At 40.9% G+C, this 23799-nt stretch overlaps 1 protein-coding gene across 2 annotated transcripts; it reads left to right on the top strand.

Annotated features, from left to right (window-relative positions):
* Window positions 1-10646: 10646 nt before the first annotated feature.
* LOC134192759 (DNA-directed RNA polymerase I subunit RPA1-like) lies at window positions 10647-23114 on the top strand. Of its 2 annotated transcripts, XM_062661508.1 has the most exons (35): window positions 10647-11919; window positions 12356-12478; window positions 12544-12666; window positions 12718-13032; window positions 13636-13774; window positions 13846-13960; window positions 14024-14132; window positions 14216-14299; window positions 14625-14696; window positions 14750-14842; window positions 15462-15578; window positions 15737-15802; window positions 15856-15886; window positions 15949-16063; window positions 16119-16200; window positions 16256-16456; window positions 16512-16610; window positions 16668-16784; window positions 16888-16965; window positions 17023-17184; window positions 17247-17302; window positions 17361-17619; window positions 18343-18437; window positions 18497-18626; window positions 20255-20316; window positions 20448-20609; window positions 20669-20733; window positions 20791-20885; window positions 21263-21353; window positions 21417-21556; window positions 21618-21698; window positions 22108-22167; window positions 22228-22320; window positions 22477-22587; window positions 22650-23114. In XM_062661508.1, the coding sequence occupies exons 1-35, from the start codon at window positions 10780-10782 to the stop codon at window positions 22944-22946; spliced, it is 5178 nt and encodes a 1725-aa protein (XP_062517492.1). In that variant the 5' UTR covers window positions 10647-10779; the 3' UTR covers window positions 22947-23114. The 2 variants fall into 2 exon arrangements, with proteins under 2 accessions (XP_062517492.1, XP_062517493.1); XM_062661509.1 differs by lacking the exon at window positions 15462-15578.
* Window positions 23115-23799: the final 685 nt, after the last annotated feature.

Below are 23799 nucleotides of genomic sequence, written 5' to 3'. Positions count from 1 at the left end.
TAAAACACATGCAACATCAAAACTGACAATTCCCGTAAAATAAAAGCCGTACATGTACACGCAAAGCCGTACACGGAGCCAAACCTAAAAGTGAAAGAGACACACCATGGATCCAGACTGTGTGTGTGCGTGTGTGTGTGTGTGTGTGTGTGTGTGTGTGTGTGTGTGTGTGTGTGCGCGTGTGTGCGTGTGTGTGTGTGTGTGTGTGTGTGTGTGTGTGTGTGTGTGTGTGTGTGTGTGTGTGTGTGTGTGTGCGCGCGCGCGCGTGCGGATGTAGGCGGAGATGGTCTGGCTACGCGAGACTACACAAGAGACGGGTCTATATAGATGCTTCAGGGGACTCTAGCAGTGAAAGAGAACAAGTTACAGTTCATAAACGACTCGGTCGTTCGTACGTTGTAGACTCCACATGATCGTTTTGAGCGACTTACAATCACTCCATCTTTCGCACTTTCCTCCGTGTTTCTTTCTACGAATGGAGGCCATACTACAGTACAAAAGAGCTTGTGTGATGCGAAAAACACACGGAAACGTGCATCATCGCACATAATCACGTGACACAAAGTGCCTTCATTCTACAGCCGCCGTATTGAAGGTGAGTCAATGTAAAGCACATTTTTGCAAATATCAAAGGCTACACGAAACGGTAAAACGAAACATACACTTACTGGACGTTATTGGAAACCGCCTCGTACGTTTTCGTTTTCTAACCTTAGCCTAGTGCTCCGCTATCAAGTTTGCTCTGAGATCTCTGAGATAGCGCCAAACTTCCAAACTTGATGTGTGACGTTTAGCGCCGAGGACGAAGTTAGAGATGCACGTACCGGTGAAGTGCTCCTCTATAGTAGCTCTATATAATTGCTTGGTTGATGATTTCACTTAGTTGGTGTATACCAAACCAAATACTGGCCACAAACATGGTCTTTCAGCACTAGCTGCACTGAATGCTTCCAACTGTGCCTCGAGCTCGTTAGGATCCACTTGAAAGGCTTGTGAAACGTCCGTCTCTTTCACTTTCTTTTCACATGTAAGTTTTAAGAATAAACGGTTATATGGATTCGTTTTTAATTAAGGTCAGTGCGCACTTTATTAGTTGGCTATTTCAAAATTAATTTAGAATTTAAATTTGATAAGCATTTACTTGAAACGTTTATTCAGTTTACAAAACAGCTTCGTAAATACAGCAGTAAGCTACAGACGCTGGAGTAGTCGTCGCTGCACTAGCAGATTGATATTGTAAGCGTTTGTATGTTCAGGTGCAGAAGCAGGCAAACGACTACACCAAATTTGGAAATGATTTCTGCTATTATCCGTATTCTCGTCTACGGCCTCATTGTCTCTTTTACTTCTCTCTCTTCCTTAGTCGTCAATTCGTCACAAATTAACAAACTGGCAAACAACCAAACAACAATTTCTGATCAAATTCTAAACGAAGTAGGAGCAAATTTGCAGCAGCAGTATCTGCTTCCAGGCAGCTACATAAATGTCAATCGATGGAATCTCTTCGACAGTTGGACGTGTAACTCGCCCAACGTCATCAAGTTCGGTACTGCATCATTTTTGCAGTCCGCATCAGCCGGAGATCCGCACTTCTTCCGGGTGCTCTTGTTTGGAGGTGTGTTACTAGAGAAATCGTTGAGACACACAGCTAGCACTCCGACCACAACCTGGATTTACTACGACGAGTTAGGCAATTGGCGCATTGCTGCTGATTTGAGCGAATCACCTCCTGGAGTTTTGTCACCTTGTCTCCTAACACTGTGTGATACTGACGTCATACTGTTGCACTACAAATTTCTCTATCATTCTTGGATATTTTCTTCACATACAGAAGACTGGCACAGGATAAATTTCTCGGTAATTTATACCGGTCTAAGTCGTATAGTAAATAAAAACGCTATTGCCATTGTCGTCAATGACACGACGACATCGTGTTCTTGTGGTGAATCAATTCTCATCTTTCCTTGCGGCGTTTTTCGATATTCTTCTAGACAATATTATTCCCGACTATTCGAATTAACTTGTGATATTGAGAGAACAACTTACAAATGGAGGATAAAGTACGCAGTAAGCAGACACTACCCCACTGCTCCCGATTGTCGTTCTTTTGTAGCGTCCGAATCAAAGAACGTCGTGTTTGCTGTTGAAAATGGATGTATCTGGCGTTACCTTGTTCAAAAATCTACTTGGATTCGTTCGATACATTGTGGTAATTGGAGAAATCTGGCAACGGTAGCAGTAAAACGTTTTAGCTCCATCATCTTTGACAACAACTTCAATCTTGTTCTGAACGTAGACATCATAAGTGGACACATAATTTCGAAAGAACGCATTCTAAACGCAGGTCCCGAGCTAGACAAAATATTTTTTACAGTTCTAGTGGAAAACAATATTCTGGTAGTTTTTGCCACGGACAAGCGTGACCCTTGCAGATCTAGAAAGTGGTTTCTGATGAGAGATCGCCAAGCCGAAGTTTACACGTGGACGAAAGAGCCGAATGAATCGTTCCCACCTACGGATGCCTGTTCGAGAGTAACAGACGTGATAAACAACAAATTTTATGTAATCGAGAAAAGAGAAAAATGGCGTTTGGCTAAGAAATATTTTACTCTTTGGAGCTTAGACTTACCTACTGGTAGATGGGAGAGTATCAAGATTCTCAACAGAAGTTATACTGATTGTGAAAGATACACAGTTGGGACGTTGCTTCAAAACAACAAATGGGTAATCGTTACTTCGATCGAAACCTTCATTATTAAATCAATGAAACATATACAAAAGGCTGGACATTTTGTCTCTCCTCGAAAATATTTTAGTCTTGTGGCAGTAAATGCTACGGCAGCTGCTCTGTTTGGAGGAACCAGCAGCTCCAATTACTCCGATGATACTGTGTTTAATGACCTGTGGATGTTTTCTACATTAACTGGAAATTGGACTCGGGTAAACGTCAAAGCAAACGTGACGCCGCTTCCATATCCAAGATACAATCACGCTGCAGTTGTCAGCCCAACTGATCATGATATGTATATATATGGAGGAACCGATAAAAACCATGAATATTGTCACGAAGACATGTGGAAGTACAGCTTCATTAACAAAGAGTGGAACATTGTCAAATCAGCCAACCGTGGTCCCAGCCTTGCCAATTTATGGGAATGCGCAGCTCAAGCAGCGTGGGCCGCGGGATCGTTGTGGATTTCAGTTGGCTGTTATCAAGATCCATTTGTAGAATCGAAATGTAAAATATCAGATCTTCAAATTTGGTTGTTCATCGTAGAATTAAAGACATGGGAACGCCTCAATGCTCGTCAACCAGGTCCGCTTGTGAACTACCCTTTTCTACCTATAACGTTTTGGCGTGGAAATTTATTGCGATTTGCACCGCTCCAGAAAACGCTGTTATTTATGAAACTTGGCTGTCCCAAAGGATACGCGTCAGAAGATATTTCCACAGTCCCTTGCACTCCTTGCAGAGTTGGATCTTATGCCGGTACCGGATCAAGACGCTGTCAGCCTTGTTCCCCTGGAACCACTACACTGCAACGAATGTCATTAAATAAATTCGACTGCAATATCTGCGTTCAAAGCTTTTGTATACACGGTCATTGCTCCGTGACGAACGTAAATGGAACTCAAACTCCCGTATGTGACTGTCTTATAGGTTTCGCAGGCTCTCGCTGTCAACATGCCACATACTATTACGTCGCACTAGCGGTCATACTGTTTGTAACTGCTTTGGTGGTCTCGATATCAATTATCCTCTACATCAGGAAAAAACGAAATCAGAGAGAAAAGGCTCTGCAAGACCAAATACAACAACTAAATGATGCATGGCAGATCAGCTGGGAAGAGGTGACTACGCTGGAAGAAATAGGAAGAGGAGCGGCCGGACAAGTGTGGAGAGCTCGATACCGTGATTACGTGGTCGCAGTTAAAACGCTGTTCGTCGACGACAATCCTCAAGAATCTCTAAAATTTGCCAGAGAGATCAATTTTATGCGAACAATGCGACACCCAAACATTGTACTATTTTTAGGAGCAGGAAAAATGAGTCCGTACGGACAACTGTTCCTTGTTATCGAATATGCTGCAAATGGATCGCTACGGAGAGTCCTAAATGAAGAAACCATCCAGCTCAGCGTCAGTCATAAAATCCAGTTTGCTTTAAATGCTGCCAGAGGAATGCTGTTTCTCCACAACTTGAATCCTCCCATGATTCACAGAGATTTGAAAAGTGACAATCTGTTGGTGAGTGAAGCCTGGATCGTCAAGGTAGCGGATTTTGGTCTCGGAAAGTCGTTCTATTCGGAATCCAAACATCAACATGTGACTAGACGAGAGCGATCGCGGTGGAAGAACGCGATCTTGAGACGGCCACTCTTGGAACTCGAAATGAGAGAAATGTCCCAAAAGTGTCACATTGGTACTGTCAGATGGAGGGCTCCCGAGCTGTCCAGAATGCAAACACACGACGGCTCAATTGATGTATACAGGTCAGTGCATACAGGTATCGTACTAGCCTCAGCCTTCCAGACCCGTGTAACGCAAATTGCCCAACCGTGCTCTTAATTGGCGCTACATTGGTCTGGGAGGTCGAGGCTATTAGCGTACAGTGTAGTCGTCTCCAAATACCCGTATGTTGTGGTTTAGTTTTGGAATCGTTTTATGGGAAATATGGACGCGAAGCCTTCCCTTCGGACAGTACTCGTTCAATCACCAAGTTGCAGACGCCGTCGAGAGAGGAGAGAGACCTCCCGTTCCGGACGACTGTCTCGAAGACTATGCAGAAATCATGCAAGCATGTTGGATACACGATCCGAGCGCTAGACCGACGTTTAACGAAATCTTCGACTTTTTAGAAAACAGCAACGAACTCAAAGTTCTGTAACTCGGCCAAGAACGACTTTGCAACAGCGTAGACTGATAGCATAGAAACTACAGTGACCGCGTGAACTGCATGTTTAATATCTAGACACCCACACCTGCTCTGTGCTGTATAGTATAGCAAGAAGAAACTGGTAGAGAGACTTAGCTAATTAGGCATTACTAGCTAGAGTTTGATTACCTACACTACCGACCACAGACTAAATTAGACTACAAGAAGAGTTGTGATCTAGTTTGCGGATTTGCTTGTAAATACGTTCCCTCTCCCTATTATAACTATACCAAACTGAATGTTGCTGCTCAGTTGTTGTGGTAACTGTAAAATCATGTCTTTACTGTAAAATCATTTCTTTACTGTAAAATCATGTCTTTCTGACCGTTAAAGATTTATGTGCCTGGTCACTTAGCCTAGTGAAGACAATGAGAAAACCCGTCGGAAGCAAGCAAATAATTTGGCTTATATACAAGTATTGCGTTCATTTGCAAGCTTTGGTAGAACTCTAGAGTGTGTAGTAAGCGGAAAAACCAAACTTTGAGATGTACCATCTAACGCGCGTTAATTTGCTTATTTAACAACAAACGCTTTTATTTATTTTTTGAAACAACTGACGCGCTAATTAACAAACTTCTTTCGACGTCTAATTCCAAAACTTGTCAAATAATCTAAGTGCCGCTTTTTATGAGATAGACATGCAGTATAGAGAGATTTTAGAAGAGCCCTTGTAGATAGTTACCTGCTAAGATTCATAGACCTCTGAACAAATTTGTGCGAGCAACTCCGGCTGGGCCGTTTCTATAGTATCCCGCCCATGAAGTTACTCTAGCATGCATCGTCCAGATGTATCTTCTCCAGACAGTTGACAACTTCGCTGAACGACGGTCGGTCGCTAGCGCTGTCTGCCCAGCAAGCTTGCATGAGGGTTGCATATACATCTGGACAATTGTCTGGAACGACGGGACGCTCGCCATTTTCTAAGGCGTTTTCTACCTCGTAGCCAAACCGATGCTGCTCGAAAGGAAAGCCACGTGACCAAATCTCCCAAAGAACAATTCCAAAACTAAATATACAAGAATTAATTAATTAATGTATAAAATTGTATATACGAATGTCCTCGAGTACGTACCTGTAGACATCGATGGATCCGTCGTAGCCCTGTCGACGTGATAACTCTGGTGCTCTCCATCTCACTGTCCCAATACCATCCTCAGAAAAGATTTCTGTCATTTCATACAGTGGATCTATTTGTGAATGATTGTCAATCAACGGCTTAGATTTCTTAGATTGTCGGTGTTCGCGTATAGGTTTTCCGAGACCAAAATCAGCGACTTTGACAATCCAACTTTGACCAACTAGCAAGTTGTCACTCTTGAGATCTCGATGAATTCTCGGTGGGTCTAATACGTGAAGAAATTCCATTCCTTTCGAAGCGCCTAGAGCAAACGCTATTTTACGATTTTGATCTATTTCAATATTGACGTCATCCAGTACGTGGCGTAATGAACCTCGATGAACAAACTCGATAACGAGAAACGGTTGTGCTTGTGGACTCGTCTTACCCGCTCCGATAAAAAGTACAATATTTGGATGACGCATTGTTTGCATAAACTTAATTTCTCGTGCGAATTCCAACGACGATTGCGGATCATCGTCCCCGATCAGCATTTTTACAGCAACGTCCATATCACGATATTGCGCTTTCCGCACTCTTCCCGATGCACCTCCTCCTATTTCGTTCTGCAGTGTTATTTCTTGCCAACTGATCTGCCACGCATCATCCAATATTTGTATGTGGCGATGGAAAGCCGTTTCTCGTGCTCTTCGATTTCTAATAATACGGCCTAGTACAGTAACTAGTAAACCAATAATGCCTACCAATAGAATAGCCCCCGTGCCAATGTAGTAATAAGTCGCGTCTTGACAGCGAGAACCAGTAAATCCGGCATGACACGTGCATACGGGAACTTGTGTTAAACTGTTGCTCACCACCAGACAACTTCCATGACGACAGTAACCCGCGACGCTGCAAACGTTGCAGTCGGTCACCGTTGACGAGCGCTCACCTTTTGTCGTCGTCCCGTTCGGACATCTGCGACACTCGGTCGACCCCACGACGTCAGCGTAGAATCCGACCTTGCAGAAGTGGCACGGAAAACGAGAAATGTCGCTCGACGTCAGTCCCCGAGGACAGCCAACCTTCATGTACATTATGCCATAAAGATCGAAACCTACTAGATACCCTTGCCAGAATATCAGAGATGACGTCGCAAGAATATAATCTGGCACACTCTTAGTTTTTACTCTAGTCGGTCTTTCAGCCGCTAGAGTTAACGTTTGCGAGTGAAGAATAAACATCCACACGTTATCGCTCCCATCGTTATGAGCATCAGAAAAAACTTTAGCTGCAATCCATAGCATTTCAGCTTGAGCAATCATAGCAAATTTGCAGCTCCTGGTTGTAGCAGCGGGACGTAAAAATTTGTTGTTTGATATCAAAATGCTCCACGAATTATTGATCAAATTATATTTCCACAATTCTTGAATACAGGATTTGCTATAGTTATATCCACCGATAACAAACATGTCGAAACCTGCGACTGCGGCAGCGTGACTAGATCGAGATGGGGGAACGCTCCATTCGTGCTCGGTCGTGTTCACTTTTTTCCACATTCTGTGTGTGACGGAGAATTCCCAAAGATCATTTAGAACAACACCAGAGCTATTGATACCTCCAAACAGCAGAGCCGACGACGAGTTAATGGTGACGAGTGTAAACTCGGATCTAGGAGGTACACGAGACCTCATTTGTTGCAGGTTTTCGTTCGTGATCAAAGTCGTACTGTAGCTGTCTGATACAATCAGCCACACGTTTTCCTGCATGTGCGTGCTTTTTGAACGATACCACATTTTAGCATCATCCACGTTTATTCCTGTAACGTTGAGATGACCTTGTATTTGCCATTTCTTCGTGTGCATGCTCAGAGACCAGATGACCGATGGCACAAGATCTTCGTTTGTACTAGAAACGACAGATAAATCGACAATCCGATAACATATATCGTTCCAAAATGATTGTAATGTGTAAGGTGAAGGAACTAAAACGGTTTTCTTCAGCTTATTCCAAAACCATAATCTCCCTACATCGTCTCTCTCTAGAATCCAAGTGCTTGAGCCACAAGATTCACCGTTTTCAGACAAGTAAACCATCACTTTGCTACCACTGACTACTCGTACAGAATAAACTTGTCCTACGTTTGGAATAAGCCCCGGATTTTTTTCGTAGAACGCAGACGTATTAGACAAAAACAGACGAATAATTGAACGATTTCTCAAATTAAAGAAGAGAATCTCTCGAGTATCCGTCAAGAATACGGGTCGTAAAACTAAATCGGTTACAGGATCAACGAGAACGCAGATTTTTGATTCATTCCAAATCGATTTCTCTACGGAATATGTCCAAATGCATCTTGCAATGACGAAAACCAATGTTGTCTCGCCTGGCGGAGTAACAACATAAGTTATATGAAACCGATTGCTACGAAAAGTATGAATTCCAATTTTCTTCCAACGATATGTGGTATGTTCTATCACACAGCTGAGCCTGTAATAGCCCACTCGAGTTATCGTTTCCCAGTCATGATTCAAGTACACGAAAACGAGAACATCCTCACTACAACCGCATGAAGAGTTCGAACTTCTTACGGCTACCGCAACAAAGAGATCGTGTTTATTCGTGACATGTGGTCCATAACCCGCAATCGTAACTTGTTTCCATTCCAGTTGTTTATACATAAAAATCCAAGTGCTCTTGATAGCATCAAGATGCACCACGACGGCATGTGAACTACAAAGAGTCACCAGCTGCACGTAGCTCATTGCTGGCGGTCCGTTTGCGACATTATCAATTGTTTTCCAAGAGTTTATTTCTTCATAATATATCCATGTTGTGCTTTGAGATTCCCAACTTGGCGACGCGCAGTCACGCATTTCTTTCATTCCTCCAAAAAGCAGTATCCTGTAAAGATAACTTTTGGTTTCTATCGACGATTTAATAAATAATAGTGATCCAAAACGGGAAACTTGTGGTGTATTGCAAGTCCAAGAATCAAAGCGCTCCCACTCATAGAAAGGCTGTCTACTACTGCTGAAAACAATGTTTGCTTTGCTTTCTTTGTTTGAAGGGTCAGTAGGTGAGGTATTCACTGGTGCTGATATTTGTACTCCGTCTGCTGTGTTTTGACTTAGAGATAAGGTTTTGTTTAGCTTATAGTGTGCGGTGAAGAGAGTCGACAGAAAGAAGTACAAAGACAATTTCATGCTAGGATTTGGCAATGAGTGTACCTAAAATTGGAAGTATACACATAAAATGCAAAAGCTTAGTCTAGGTTCAAAGTAACTTTGTTATCAATTTAATTAAGCGTCAGATACTACTACTGTCCATGTATAACTAGTTCCATTATGCATTGTAAATGTAAACGTACAACAGCCCGACAAACAGAGCGACAAACAGACCGACCAATCGACCGACCGACAGACAGAGAATTTTACTTTGAACCAAACTGCACACTTTTGGATTTCTCTAGTCGTTCCTTTCTTTGATTGCCGTATTAGTGAACTAAGGTTGGCGTCATGCGTGCAGTAAGACACTAAGGAAGGCGTCAAGCTTGCCCTGCTTTGGCGTCTATAATCGTGAATCAAGCGACGTTAAATTTACGCTAAAGGACTGCGACCGAAATGTTTTTTTCTAACATCCACATTTTCTTGAGGATTGTCTACATCCTTGCACTAAAACTATCCGAGTTCTTCAATGAGATCTAGCCCATTGTAATGATGACCAAATATTTCGTAGTTGTGACAGAGATGTCTGAGAACACACTTGCGGTCACAATGTGACATCTACGGGCTTCTATATAGCATTATCTTTTGTGGCTTACTGATCTATAATAGACAGTCATTTAGATTTTTTCACGACATGTCTGACCGTGTTCCTTTCATTTACTGGCAAAAACTCCCTTTCGTAAATTTAGATCCGCCTCTGCACTCTACTCACATTGTTTCTAAACTATGCATGCAGCGACTAAAATGGTGAATCGCACAGAGCGGAAGTCTCGAAATCGAGATAGGGATACTAACAACTTGAAAGTGATACGTACTGCATGCATGTCTCTGAAACACTATACTTGATGCCAATGAATTAATTAATTGATTTAGTAGAGAACGACAGACGCATAGAACACATAAAATATACGTACACGCCAATCTACATTCACACGGCTAGAGCTTTTCTCACCGAAGTCTTCTTGGACGCTAGTAAACGAATGACCTAGCGACACGTAAACGTTTACGCCCAAAATAAACACAGTAGCCTAAACTTTTTTACTTTCGTAGGCGCCTTTTGTATACCTTTATCTAGAATCTGTTTCTTCTGAAAAAGTTTTCTGCAAGAGATGAGACCGAAGAGATCGGCAGAGCTGAAAAAGTAATGAGAGGCATTTCGACTGAGATCGGAAAAACTTGCGCTTGCGCAGTAGGCTGAAAAGACCGGATGTCTTATACATTCTAGGCTGACATCTAGTTGCTTCTGTTCAGCACCTGTACAGCAGGTAACAGTCCCTATTTTGTTCACGGCTCATACATGCACTGTTTTCATTTTCTTCACCGGGCACTATTTTCTAAAATTTATATAAAAGTCACGTGTTAGTTACCAAATTTTGTTAACATAAAAATTAATTAGTGTAAAACTTACAATTAAATTTCCCGGATCACATTGGTCACAAGCGCATATTTCTTCCAGAACTCCGAGGTTATACGTGCCAGAGACTGCTACACGTAACTTACGTGCACGTGGATCAACGTACTTGCCTTTGTTGACAAACGACGAGGAGACGAGACTAGGCATGTTGGCAAGCCGTCGTTTAGAATTGCCAACGCGTCGCCTCAGCGGTGCTCGTTTTTTGTCATTTTCTACAGAAGAGACGAAGCAATTGTCAGTGAAGGAAATCACCAATTCGGAATCATTTGATTCTCTTCAGCACCCGACTGTTGGCGGTTTGTACGACCCGGCCATGGGCCCAGTAGAAATGCACGATGTCTGTGCAACTTGCCATCAACTCGCCGTACATTGTCCTGGTCACATGGGTCACATCTCTTTACCTCTTCCCATTTATAATCCTTTGTTCTTTCCATTGGCATATCGGCTTCTTAGAGTAATGTGCCTCTGTTGCGACCATTTACTTTCTCCGGGATATTACCTACACGTGACTAGAGGGCAACTGACACTTCTGGCAAAAGGACTGCTTGTGCAGGCACTCGAGTTGGAAGATCGCTTTTCTTCTAATAGATCAAAAGAAGGTGTTGATAGTGAAACAATGAATGGACGACGTACAGATGAAGTATTTGATGTCTCATCACTGAATGACTTTGTAGAAGCAGCAATAGCTAATGCAGGCCATGCGAGTAGTTGTGAAAGTGCACAGAGCAAAAACCTCACTGAGGCACGGCATCATCTTGTTGACCAATTTTTAAGGAATTATGCACAATTTAAACAGTGTGGAAACTGCAACGCTCCTGTTCGTCGGCTAAAGAAAGAAGGCCTGGGAAAATTATTTATCAAGCCATTAAATGCTACAGATGCACAGCTGTGGGCTGAAGCTAGGCATCGTTATTTGAATGAAAAAGAAAGAGAAAGAAAGAAAGACAACGGAGGAAGAGTTCATTCTTTATACGATCGTGAACTTCAACTAGCAAAGGAGCAACAGTATTTATCTGCACTTGATGTTCGCACACATTTAAGACAACTCTTTCAAAACCATGGAGATTTGCTTTCCAAATTGATTTCTTTGAGTGAAGCTTATGTTGGGGCTGATTTGTTCTTTCTGGATGTAATCCCAGTGCCTCCTCCCAAATTTCGTCCAAGTAACTTTGCACAAGGAAGGCGATATGACAATCCGCAAACTACCAATTTGAGTGCAGTGCTAAAGTCAGCTCAAGAGCTGCGTCAAATTCTAAAGGAGGACAACACTGAGGAAGAGCAAGTGGTTTGTTGATTCTAATTTATTGAATCTTATTTCTGTCTGCTTTAGTGTTAGGTTTTATCTATTTTAATGAGAGACTAAATTATGGTTGCTGAATAATCGTAGACACAGTCACGTGGTTTTGAAGCATGTTATTGTATTTACATTTGCCACTGACTAACTGCCAGGTGGACATCACAATTAGGTATGTTTAATTAAGAGTAGGGGTTTCAATAGTAGTGTAGGTCTGTGTACACAGACAGACATGAAAATTGACTTTTTATTAAACAACTAGACAATAGTTGAAGATTTGTAGAAAGCTAGAATATCAAAATTAGTCATACTTTAATATATATTAACTAATTGATTAATTACAAATGATTTAGTATTAACTAGACATGTATCATACATTGAGGAGATTGTTATGTGCAATTGCTGTGTATTGAATTGATTTTATTAGGAGGGTAAATCACATGTACAGAGAGTCCAGACAGCATGGCATTCTCTGCAGCTTGATGTGGCATGTTTCATTGATAGTGATGCAATTAAGTTTAGCACAAAGCGTCCATCGGGAGTCAGACAAGTAATTTGTCACAGTATTTCTAATTTGTCACACAGTTAATACTGTGTTATAATTTGTGTGGTTAGATACTTGAAAAGAAGGAAGGTCTGTTTCGAAAACACATGATGGGTAAACGAGTAAACTATGCAGCTCGTTCTGTTATATCTCCTGACCCATACATTAATGTGGATGAAGTCGGAATTCCACTGGTCTATCACTTCTGTGATTCGCAAGTTTGTGCCATTAATCATTTTCTTTAGGTATTTGCACAAAGACTGACATACCCTCAACCTGTAACGTCTCTGAATGTCGAAGAAATGCGTGAGGCTGTTAGCAATGGTCCACTCAACTATCCTGGTGCAACCTTGGTCGAACGCGAAGATGGTACAGTTGTGAGGTTGAGAGGAGACAATGCAGCTCAGCGTCAGTCACTAGCCAAGCAGCTGTTAACTCCTCCTACTCAATGGAATCCTCTTAATACATGCAAGAAAGTGCATCGGTATCTGAAAGATGGAGACCTGTTGCTACTTAATAGGCAACCCACTCTTCATCGGCCGAGCATTATGGGACACAAGGTGAGCTAATGAGTAATGATTAGTGTGTAAGTCAAACTGTAATTTTAAATTGATTTTAGCTAAACTTTACCAGAATAGCATGTTTGAGCTACATGGCCGCTGATTGTAAGAAAACTTTGTTTTGTGTGAAACAATTACAGCACTCAAGAGCTTTCAGCCTGTGTTAGCTTGTGGCTTTTGTAACCATTTTTGTAGATGAAATTGAACCTCACAGACTACAAGATAAACAATTACTTCTATATAATGGATGGAAAACAACCAACGACTGTTACAAGTAATTAAAAGTCTAGATGACAGTTAATGTCTAAGGAGTGAATGACAATTGTTAACTATTGGTCAATGACAATGGTAGGTGAGATGTGCTGATAGATGTTGATTGAAATATCAAAATAGGTAGTACAGTAGCTATTGAAATCGGAAACAAACTAGCCTATGTATGGATTCACAACCACTCAGAACATTTCACTACAAACTATAAAATGTTCATCATTTCTATCTACATCAAAAATAGTTGCACAATGTGCATTGTTTGATGAAGGCGCATGCCTGTATATGTTACAGCTTTGATAGGGTTTTTACTGTTGGTGTTTGTGTGCTTTTCAGGCTCGTGTACTGAAAGGGGAGAAGACTCTGAGACTTCATTATTCTAACTGCAAGTCATACAATGCTGATTTTGATGGAGATGAGATGAACATTCACTTTCCACAGAATGAACTTGGAAGAGCCGAAGTACAATCAGTTGGTAAAACATACAGCTGATGTTGAGTCTGTACCAATTGATTATTAATTTTTATTTTTATTTACTATGTTTAGCTAGTTCAAATTTTCAGTATCTTGTACCAAAGGACGGTAAACCTTTAGGAGGTCTGATTCAAGATCACTTGGTGTCAGGTGTGCTCATGACTGTGAGAGGACGGTTTTTTAGTCGGTACACATTTTATGGCATATCGGATTTATGTATTATGTGGTACATTATTAGTTTTGTTTGAAGGGAAGATTACTTTCAGCTTGTGTTTTGTGGTCTTCCTGACTGTCGTTCTCGAATTGCATTTTTGCCTCCAAGCATTTGGAAACCACAACGCTTATGGTCTGGAAAGCAGGTGAGCCACACTTGTTGTACAATAAAAAAAATTAGTTGACATGATTGGAGGAGTTGTGCTGGCATGTAACAAATTGTGTGCAGATTGTGTCAACAATATTGTTGACACTCATTCCAGCAGACTGTGAGAAGGTGAATATGGCAGGCCAGAGCAAAGTTCCTCACAAGGTTAACATGCACGGAGGAGTTTTAGTGTATCTGTGTCTTAGTTATATATGCCCTAATGTTACTGACATCTGAACAGAATACTGTATGTCTTTTTGTATCATGACAGTTAGATGAGAGGATGCCTGACTATTTAATCATTCTTTAATGATAAACGTTATGAGAATTCAACATTACCAGGATCTGTAGATGTGATGTTAAACTGATGTAGTGCGATGAGTAATTTACTGACATATAATATACTGTTGCAACAGAGCTTGGAGCTTGGGTGTTCTTTATCGGCATTAATTTTTGTGGTTGTATATAAACTGATTTCTGATTGTATTAGGAATGGAAGAACACGAAAGGCCGTCGTATGCTGCTTAAGGCACTGGATGATACTGAGTTGTCTGAGTCTGAGGTGCACTGTATTTAGTATGGTTATTGGGTATTGTATAGGAATGCTGTATGTAGGTGATTGTTCGTGAGGGTGAACTGCTATGCGGTGTGTTAGATAAGTCTCAAATTGGTGCAACTCAATTTGGGATTGTTCACTGTTGCTACGAGGTACACTGTTTGTGTGTGTGTGTGTGTGTGTGTGTGTGTGTGTGTGTGTGTGTGTGTGTGTGTGTGTGTGTGCATGTGTGTGTGTGTGGGGGGGCACGGTGGAGCAGTTGGTAGAGCATTGGCGACGACATCCAGGATCTTGTATTTTGTGATGAGGTTGAAGGTTCGATCCTGGTGGAGGCTCCACTGTCGCAGTTTCCTTGAGCAAGAAACTCACCCACACTCGCTTCTCTTGACTCAGGAGTATAAATGAGTACCTGTGGGCCTTGGTGTCCAGTCCCAGAGCTGCGCCATACGTCAGTGCCCCTGGATGACTCTGGCCAAGCTCCAGGTGGATTGTAGCGCTGGCCCTAAGACTCCACGTAGCACATGGAGGCCCTGTCTCTAGGGGCAGGGGGAGCCATCTCCGCAACTGACCTCAAGGTCGACGTTGAAAGATGTGGAGGGCTTAACATTTGTCCATTTGTCCATGGTGTGTGTGTGTGTGTGTGTGTGTGTGTGTGTGTGTGTGTGTGTGTGTGTGTGTGTGTGCGCGCGCGCGTACACGCACGCATGCGTGCATGTGGCCAGAGTATACACAAACCTTAGTAACAGTATCTTATGCATGTCTTTTTTTTAGTTATATGGAGGTGAGATGGTTGGGAAACTGCTGTCTGCATTAGCCAAATTATTCACATCATACCTGCAGTATCATGGGTTTACATTAGGTGTTGAGGACATTCTAGTAAAGCCAAAGGTACGACTGATGCTTTCTTGATTTTGAATAGTTTGTGTATTAACTGCAGAATTTGCTTTGTTATGCTATTGTCAAAATGTTTGTGTTTAGTATTATGCTTCATTTACCTATTTAATGGTTTAAATATTAAAAGCGTTGAATTCCTATTGTTGTATTAGGGCAATCAGAAACGAACTCGTTTGTTGAACAAGGCCGCAGATATTGGACCTACAGCTGCTGCTAACGTACGAACACGTTGTCTTATTAGACACCGCCTTTATATGTTGTTTGCTCGTAGGCATTTGATTTGTCAGATGACACAGATATAGGTCACTCACTACTTGTTCACAAGTTGTATGCATGTGTTGATGACTATGACGTCTGACTGTAGAATCACTTGAGAAGGCATACCAAACAGCCCATCACAATAATGACAACATCGGCATGAAGGAACTGGACTTTTCTGTGAAAGGAAAACTTGACTTGTTTACGGAAGACATTAACAAGTGATTTCTTTCCACAAACCTTATTTGTGTTTGATCGTCTAGTAATGTGTCTAAGGGCTGTCATTCCTGATTTGATGAAAAAATTTCCTCATAATTGTCTTCAGCTAATGACACATGCTGGGGCCAAAGGATCAGTGGTAACTAACCGATTCACTTATTTGTAGTACTTAGTGCTTGCACGGTTTGTTGTAGGTGAACTGCATGCAGATTTCATGTCTGCTTGGTCAGATTGAGTTGGAAGGTCGCAGACCTTGTTTGATGCCCAGCGGTCGAAGTCTTCCAAGCTTTCTGCCTTACGATGTGTCACCTCGTGCTGGTGGCTTTGTTGGTGGTCGGTTTTTGACCGGTATAAGGCCACAGGAATATTTCTTTCACTGCATGGCAGGAAGAGAAGTAAATTAGTAGTTAGTAGATGTGTACATGAATTGGAGTTGTATTGTTTGTAAAGGGTTTAATTGATACTGCAGTAAAGACTAGTCGTAGCGGTTACCTGCAGAGATGTCTCATCAAGCATATGGAGGCTCTGAAAGTTGGATACGATCAGACAGTAAGCATACTTGGTCATACTCGGTGCCTAATACATTGACAGGAATGGTGGTTGAAGGTTCGAGATGGCGATGGGTCAGTCATCCAGTTTCTGTATGGAGATGATGGATTGGATGTTACTAAGACGCGTTTCATGAGCAAAAAGCAACTTCCATTCATAGCCCAGAACTATAAGGTAAGAAATTTGGTATACCACACTATTTCATTACTAGTGAAATTTGAGGAGACGATATTGACTGCTTGTTTTCTATGATATTAATGCAGTACATTATATTTAGGCATTTTTACCTCATTGTAACCCTGATGCTGTTCTTCGTGTAATGGACACACGGAAAGCACTAAAGCATCAAGCTAAAGTAAGTAGTCATTATGGCATCTACGTAATATATTAGAGAGAGATCATGTGTTTATAGGTTGATCGCTGGAATGCTAGGCATGGTGGTCGTCCAAAGGGAAAGTCGTTTTCTTCTGGATTTTGTATATATTCAAAAATGCACTTGCCAGAATTAAGAGAAAAGATTGAGAATGCTGACTCTATTTCAACAAAGAAAGGAAACATTATGCACAGGACAAAAGTTAGTTTTGGTTTCTGTGTGGTGGCTTTGTTTGCAACGGATCATTTGGATGGCATTTGTAGACCGAGTTAAAGCTAATTGAAAGCTGGTATTCATTGGGTCCACCTGGCTGGGAGACGTTAGTCGAACACACATCTACATGTCAGCAAGTCCACTTTCTTTTGTGCTTTTCTCAGTTATAGACGTCGGAGCAGGGCTTGTCCTGATCCAACTCTCAGTCGATATTCGCCTGCAAGATATTTTGGCTCTGTATCAGAAAATTTAGAGGATTTGCTAGATGACTATGTTCAGAATAACACAGACAAGCTACTGTGTGATGCAGAGCCTACTAGACGTGGTTTAGTTCAGAAGGGAAAGTTCTCTACTATGGTTGAACTGAAGTTTATGAGAAGCCTTACTGAACCAGGAGAGAGTGTGGGACTGTTGGCATCACAGGTGTGTATTTATAGTTGATGCCTCATGGTTTGGTTGATAATTACAATGACAAATGGTCTTGTGCAACAGTCAAATCACATTTGTAGTTTGGAGTGATACAATGGAAAGAGGAAGATGGGATGATTAGGTCACCTTATGGCATTGCACAATGGGATTTGTTGCAGCTTCTATGTTTAGCACACAACTTTTATTATGTATTAGCATTCTGGAGAACTTGTGTAGTAGGCAAGTTGATGGAAACTAATCTGTTCTTGGAATCTCTTAGAATGGCAGATTTTGTGGTTACAGTGCTACCATAGCAAATTGTTGTGATGCCATTTATAGAATAGATGCTACACCAGAGTAAACTGTGCTATTGTAACTCTACAGGAAACTGAGGAAGTGCTAACATCATCGTATTTTGATTACTTATTGAGTCAATGAGACTTTGATTAGTTTTGTAATGGAAAGGTCTAAAGGGGATATATAAATGTCTAACTCGACGATATAGCATGTGGTAGATAGTATACTTGTAGCTGTTGGAGCACATGCAGCATGGCAGGAGGTAGCTGTTGAAGTCTTGCTTGTTTGCTAGCCAAAACAACTGTCTTGTGAAATACGTGTATGCCAACTTTCTTAGTTTGCATTAAAAAGTATGTTAAATGTCATTAGTTTGTAGTCTTTCTATTTGATATATTTGCTGGTTGTGTTAATGATAACCTATAGTTGCCTTTTGTGTGACAGTCCATTGGTGAACCATCAACTCAGATGACGCTGAACACTTTTCATTTCGCTGGTCGTGGAGAAATGAACGTGACATTGGGAATTCCTAGACTGAGGTGGAGAATTATTAGACATTGCTTCTTTGTTCTCTATAACTGTTTAAATTTTATTGTAGGGAGATTTTGATGGTCGCTAGTGTTAACATCAAAACACCAACAATGGAAGTCCCAATTATGGATTCTATAGAGGCACAAAACCAATGTGTTTGGCTACAAAAGGAGCTGACTAGGGTAGCTCTGTCGCAGGTAGATTTTTTATATTTTTATGTTTACTTTAATGTACTTCAACTAATTATAATGGTTTTAGGCTTCAGAAAGATCTCTGGAATGGTTAAATTTTGGTTTAGCAAACATCAAAATAGAAACAGTTTTTCAAAGTTAGCAGGCAACTTTACACACACACACACACACACACACACACACACACACACACACACACACACACACACACACACACACACACACACACACACACACACACACACACACACCATCCATCCATTCCATTTGCTGCTTGTGCTCCATGAGGGTACAGGAGATGCAGGCCAAAAACATCAAGTCTACAGTGCTCGAGGTCTGTCTTGACGAAATGCTGGTGATTATAAAGACCTTGTTGTTTGAAAGTCTGATGACAAAACTGACATGGAATCCTTGAGGTGGTAGAATGACAAAGTTGGTGACTAATCAAGCCTGCCTTGTTAAATACCTGAAATGAGCAGCCAGGGTGGGTATAGTGCAGAAGATGTTTTTACGAGTCTTTGTTCACGCCATCATTTCTGTCATCCCTGAGACTCTTCTCCTTGTCTTCCACTACCTTGTTGAAATGCTCTGCACTACGTTTAATGATGGAGCGCCAAGAGTTGCACTCTTCAGCTTTCTCTCTCCAGGATTCCAACAAGTTACATTGTCTGAGGTCATCAGATACAACATCATTCCAACAACGTTTCTGTCCACCAACATTGCCCTTGCAACCAACAGGAGCAGACACAAGAAGCTGCTTGGGTAAGCGATCATTGGACATCCTTTGGAGATTGAGGATCATGTCGCACAGCCTCCTCGCGGTGATCCTGGGTTCCTGGGCTATGGCATTGCAAATAGCACGACGTGGTGCAGTTGGAGTAGCGCCCAAACATGTGCCATGCACATCCGATGTGGGTGTTCAGAAAAACTCAGCTTTCAAAACCAAGAAGGTTAAGTCTACATACAAATGGCAAATGGATAAGGAGCTGCCGTTCGTTACGTTTACGTCCCCAGCCAGATGGCTGGGTTCCTGTGCACTACGCAAGAGCTATGGGCCATGCTAAGCAATCTCCTGGAGCTTGGCCAGGTACTCGCAGGAGCACCAATTGTGATGCCAACTGTGTTGTGGGAACCTGAAGTCCCACCAGGACCCCAGTAGCTGATGGACTTTGTCGCAGTCGGAGGCCTTTGTCACCTCAGTCAATGACCAGGTACTCATTTATACTCCTGAGTTGAGAGGCAATTGGGTGTGAGTTTCTTGCCCAAGGAAATTATGCCATTGCTCACCATCACTATGACTCAAACCTGCAACCCTGCAAGGTCCCGGATGTAATCACTTTGTAAGATAACTCTCTAACCAACTGAGCTATAGCATCACACACACACACACACACACACACACACACACACACACACACACACACACACACACACACACACACACACACACACACACACACGCACACACACAAACAAACAAACAAACAAAAAACACACATGTGTACGTACATATGTAGTATAAGGTAGACTGTAGGGTCATCATTTTTAGAGACAGCGAGATATTTAGTAAAGTGCAGAATCAGTGTTTGATAGTATTTGTACCAAGCAATGATTAAACACATCATTTTGAGCAGGTAATAGAACAAGTAGACGTGTGGGAGTCTTTGTCAAGACTTGGAAGCAAAGCTAGTACAAGGTTGGTCAAGGTGGCAGTGTGGGGTTTGATAATCTACGTGTCATTACAATAGACAGACAGGCAGGCAGGCAGGCAGAAGAAAAGAAAACATGAGATTTGTTTACTTGTGTCATGATACTAGTCTTGTTTAGGCGACGAATATATCGTATTCGATTTCATTTCTTTGCGTTTTCTCACTATGAAAACGAATTGGCTGTGACTCCTGATGACATAATCAACTATGTAGAGCAAAAGTTTTTGAAAATTCTTGTCAAAGCAGTTCAGAAACAGATGAAAATAGAGCAAAAGCGACGGTACGTAGTTGCATTTGATTCTGAAACAGTTGAGTTTCTTAATAACTACTACTTCTCAGAGTAAATGCTATTCACAATGCTAAAGCAACAGATAAGCAATCTCTAAATGCCAAGAGAGAAGACGGTAACTATAACATCTGCTGGATTGAAAATATATGTTTGAATAGTTTGTTGTAACTAGTTGAATCTCAAAATGATGATGATGAACTTTCAGAGGGAGAGTTGGGAGATGACGCAGATGCCAATGAGATCAGATCTAGGCAAAAGAAACAACAGGTGTATTATCGTGTTATTCATTTTTGAAATCTAAAGATATCAAGTGTTTATTTGATTTAATTAATGGTACTTATTGATGGCAGTCTATTGTGCAACTGCTTGTAGTAATCATCTGTTGTTTCAATGCAGTTTGTATCAAGAATCAAGAATTACACTTGCTTAACTGAAATTTTAATTTATTTAGCATAAGCGCATCATTTCAGTGAGTAAGGTACAGTGTACTGATGTTGTTTGAGATATTTTAATTAGCAAGCAAACAACTAGCACACTAAATACTTGATACCAATAGCATACAACTATTACTGTAAGAAATATTTTACATTGTTACTATGAACATGAGCTTTTGAATATGTAACACTAAAATTTGTTTGTTCAAGCTTACTACATATGATGATCCAGATCAAGATGAGGAAGAGATCATTTGCAATTTGGACGATGAGGCTTTAGATGACACTGAAGACAAGTCAGGTATCATTGGATACAATGCTACGTTTGTATCACTTACTTGAAAAGTATGTGTTGTATTTGTAGAAGGAAACTCTCTGACAACTGGGAGTTCAGATGATGTCAGCTATTTGGATAATGAATCATTGCTTGATGTAAGTGACGATGATGAATCACAGTCAAGAGGTCAGTGGGCAAAAAAACAAGTTGACAGAGGTAGAGTTATGGTAAGAAATTGATTAATTGTTATTGATATGATTCTTGTATTGTTATTGTGGATGTTTGTAGGCTGTTCTAGAGAAGTCTTCTCATATTATTTCATATGACTTTGATTCTGAAAATCATTTATGGTGTGAAGCCAGCTTGCAGGCAAGAAGCTTAATTACACTGGTGGAAGAAAGGATTTAGTTGAATGATGACGACGATGATGATGATGATGGTGGTGGTGGTGGTGGTGGTGGTGGTGGTGGTGGTGGTGGTGGTGGTGGTGGTGGTGATAATGATGATGATGATGATGCATTGCATTTAGTCAAATAGTTGGGTACTCCAGAATATCAATTACATTTTTTTATTTGTCATTGACAGGCTGGTGTGGCAATGACTGTTAAGACGCCCTATGTTCTTTTGGAAATTCATTGCATTTTTAATCTGACACACAATCTGTGCATTTGTCTGAATACCAAATCTTTGTATAGAAAACATTAGTACCTTTATTAGGATGTGTGAATCTACTTGTAGTAATGCAGTTGCATTGATTCAGTTGTTCTTTATCATCTAGTTTCCAGTGCAAGACAGCAAATTAATTATGACTTCCTTGATTGAAAATATTGCTGAAAGGGTACGTATATTGGCACTACTTTTTGTGCACAGGATAACTGTTTTATGTTTGTTTGAGTAGGCAGTCATCCACGAGACTCCTGGTATCAAGCGTTGTTTTATACAGCAAGAAGAAGGTAGAACAAAATTGGTGACAGAAGGAGTCAATATCCAGGTTTGTGTCAAGGAATGCTCTTGTTAGGGACTGAATTTCTGGAAATGTATTGGAAATTGTGTCATATATATGTTGCTATTAAGAGTGGCATTTTGTCTCTATTTTGCATGTGTGCACGTATATCTTCATGATTTTGATTAAAGATGTTTTCAACAGGAGCTGTGGCAATATCCATTTATTCTAAATTTGTCAAAGTTCTACACTAACAGTGTCCACAGCATGGCCAGTAACTATGGCATTGAAGCTGCTAGAAGTATCTTAATCAAGGCAATGGGCAATGTTTATTTGAATATGTAATTGTAGCAAATAACGTTGGGTCCTTTGTTTAGGAGATCCAATCAGTGTTCAAAGTTTATGGAATTGAAGTTGATCCTCGCCATCTATCTTTGATAGCTGACTATATGTGTTTCTCTGGTGTTTATCGGCCTCTCAATCGGCTTGGTATAGAATCAAACACATCTCCATTTCAGAAGATGAGCTATGAGACAACCATTCAATTTTTGAAGAATGCAACATTGAATGGTGAGATGGACAGGATGGAGTCACCGTCATCTTGTTTGGTATGTGGACGTATTGTGCCAGTCGGAACAGGAAGCTGTGAACTACTTCATAATCTCAGCATTTAGCAAACATAACCTAATTGCGTTGTTTTGTTTACTTTAGTGTAAGTTTGTTTTGGAACTTTGAATTTGGTGTTTACAGTAAAAATCAAATAAGAGAATTTTTGGATACCAAAATCTGGTTGTAGTTGTTTGGTTGTTTGCAAGTTGTAGCTTGTCTGTGAGAAATTACAGATCCTCACAATGGTGTTACAACACTGTTGTTCAGTACAGGTGTATTGTCAAGCTAGAATAACAATAGCATGCAATTTGGATACACGCTTCATGTGTTAAAGTTTGTTTCGTAGCACAGCAAATAGCGAAAAAGTTCAAGAGATACAAAGCAAAATAGTAACAACTATTGTTTATGCAAATTAAGTCACTGATAGTTGTAGTGCTCAGTCAGAATCTGAATCTTCTCTTCTGTACTCACAAGCTCTGCTCTTTGCTGTGTTCCAAAGTGTTTCCCACACCTGCAAAGCAATAACGCATGCCTTATTTTTCTGGTAATTAAATCTAGATGTTGTATACTTACTAATTCCACGTTTTTATCAAGAGAACAATTGTTAATCAAACGCATCACATTTCCGTAGCATTGCATAATCCCAGAACAATCTATCTCATATCCTTTGAAATCATCTTGGATGACTTCCTTGTAGTCAAGGCAATCAATAAGACGTTTTTTTCCACATTTTCTTTTCTTCTTTCTTGATTTTCTATCTCTTGCGTCTCTGTCATGAGCTTGATTATCTGGATCAGCACTATTGGTGTTTAGTCTTGATGTCTGAGATTCTTCCTGTCCATAGACTGGATGTCTCGATACTTCCCACAATACAACAAGACATCGAACATTGAGATAATAAGCATTTCGGAAGCACTG

Source organism: Corticium candelabrum, chromosome 17 (genome assembly GCF_963422355.1).
Source record: "Corticium candelabrum chromosome 17, ooCorCand1.1, whole genome shotgun sequence".
Taxonomy (NCBI): Eukaryota; Metazoa; Porifera; class Homoscleromorpha; order Homosclerophorida; family Plakinidae; genus Corticium; species Corticium candelabrum.
The sequence above is the reverse complement of the archived record's forward strand: the minus strand, read 5'-3'. Positions and strand labels throughout refer to the sequence as shown.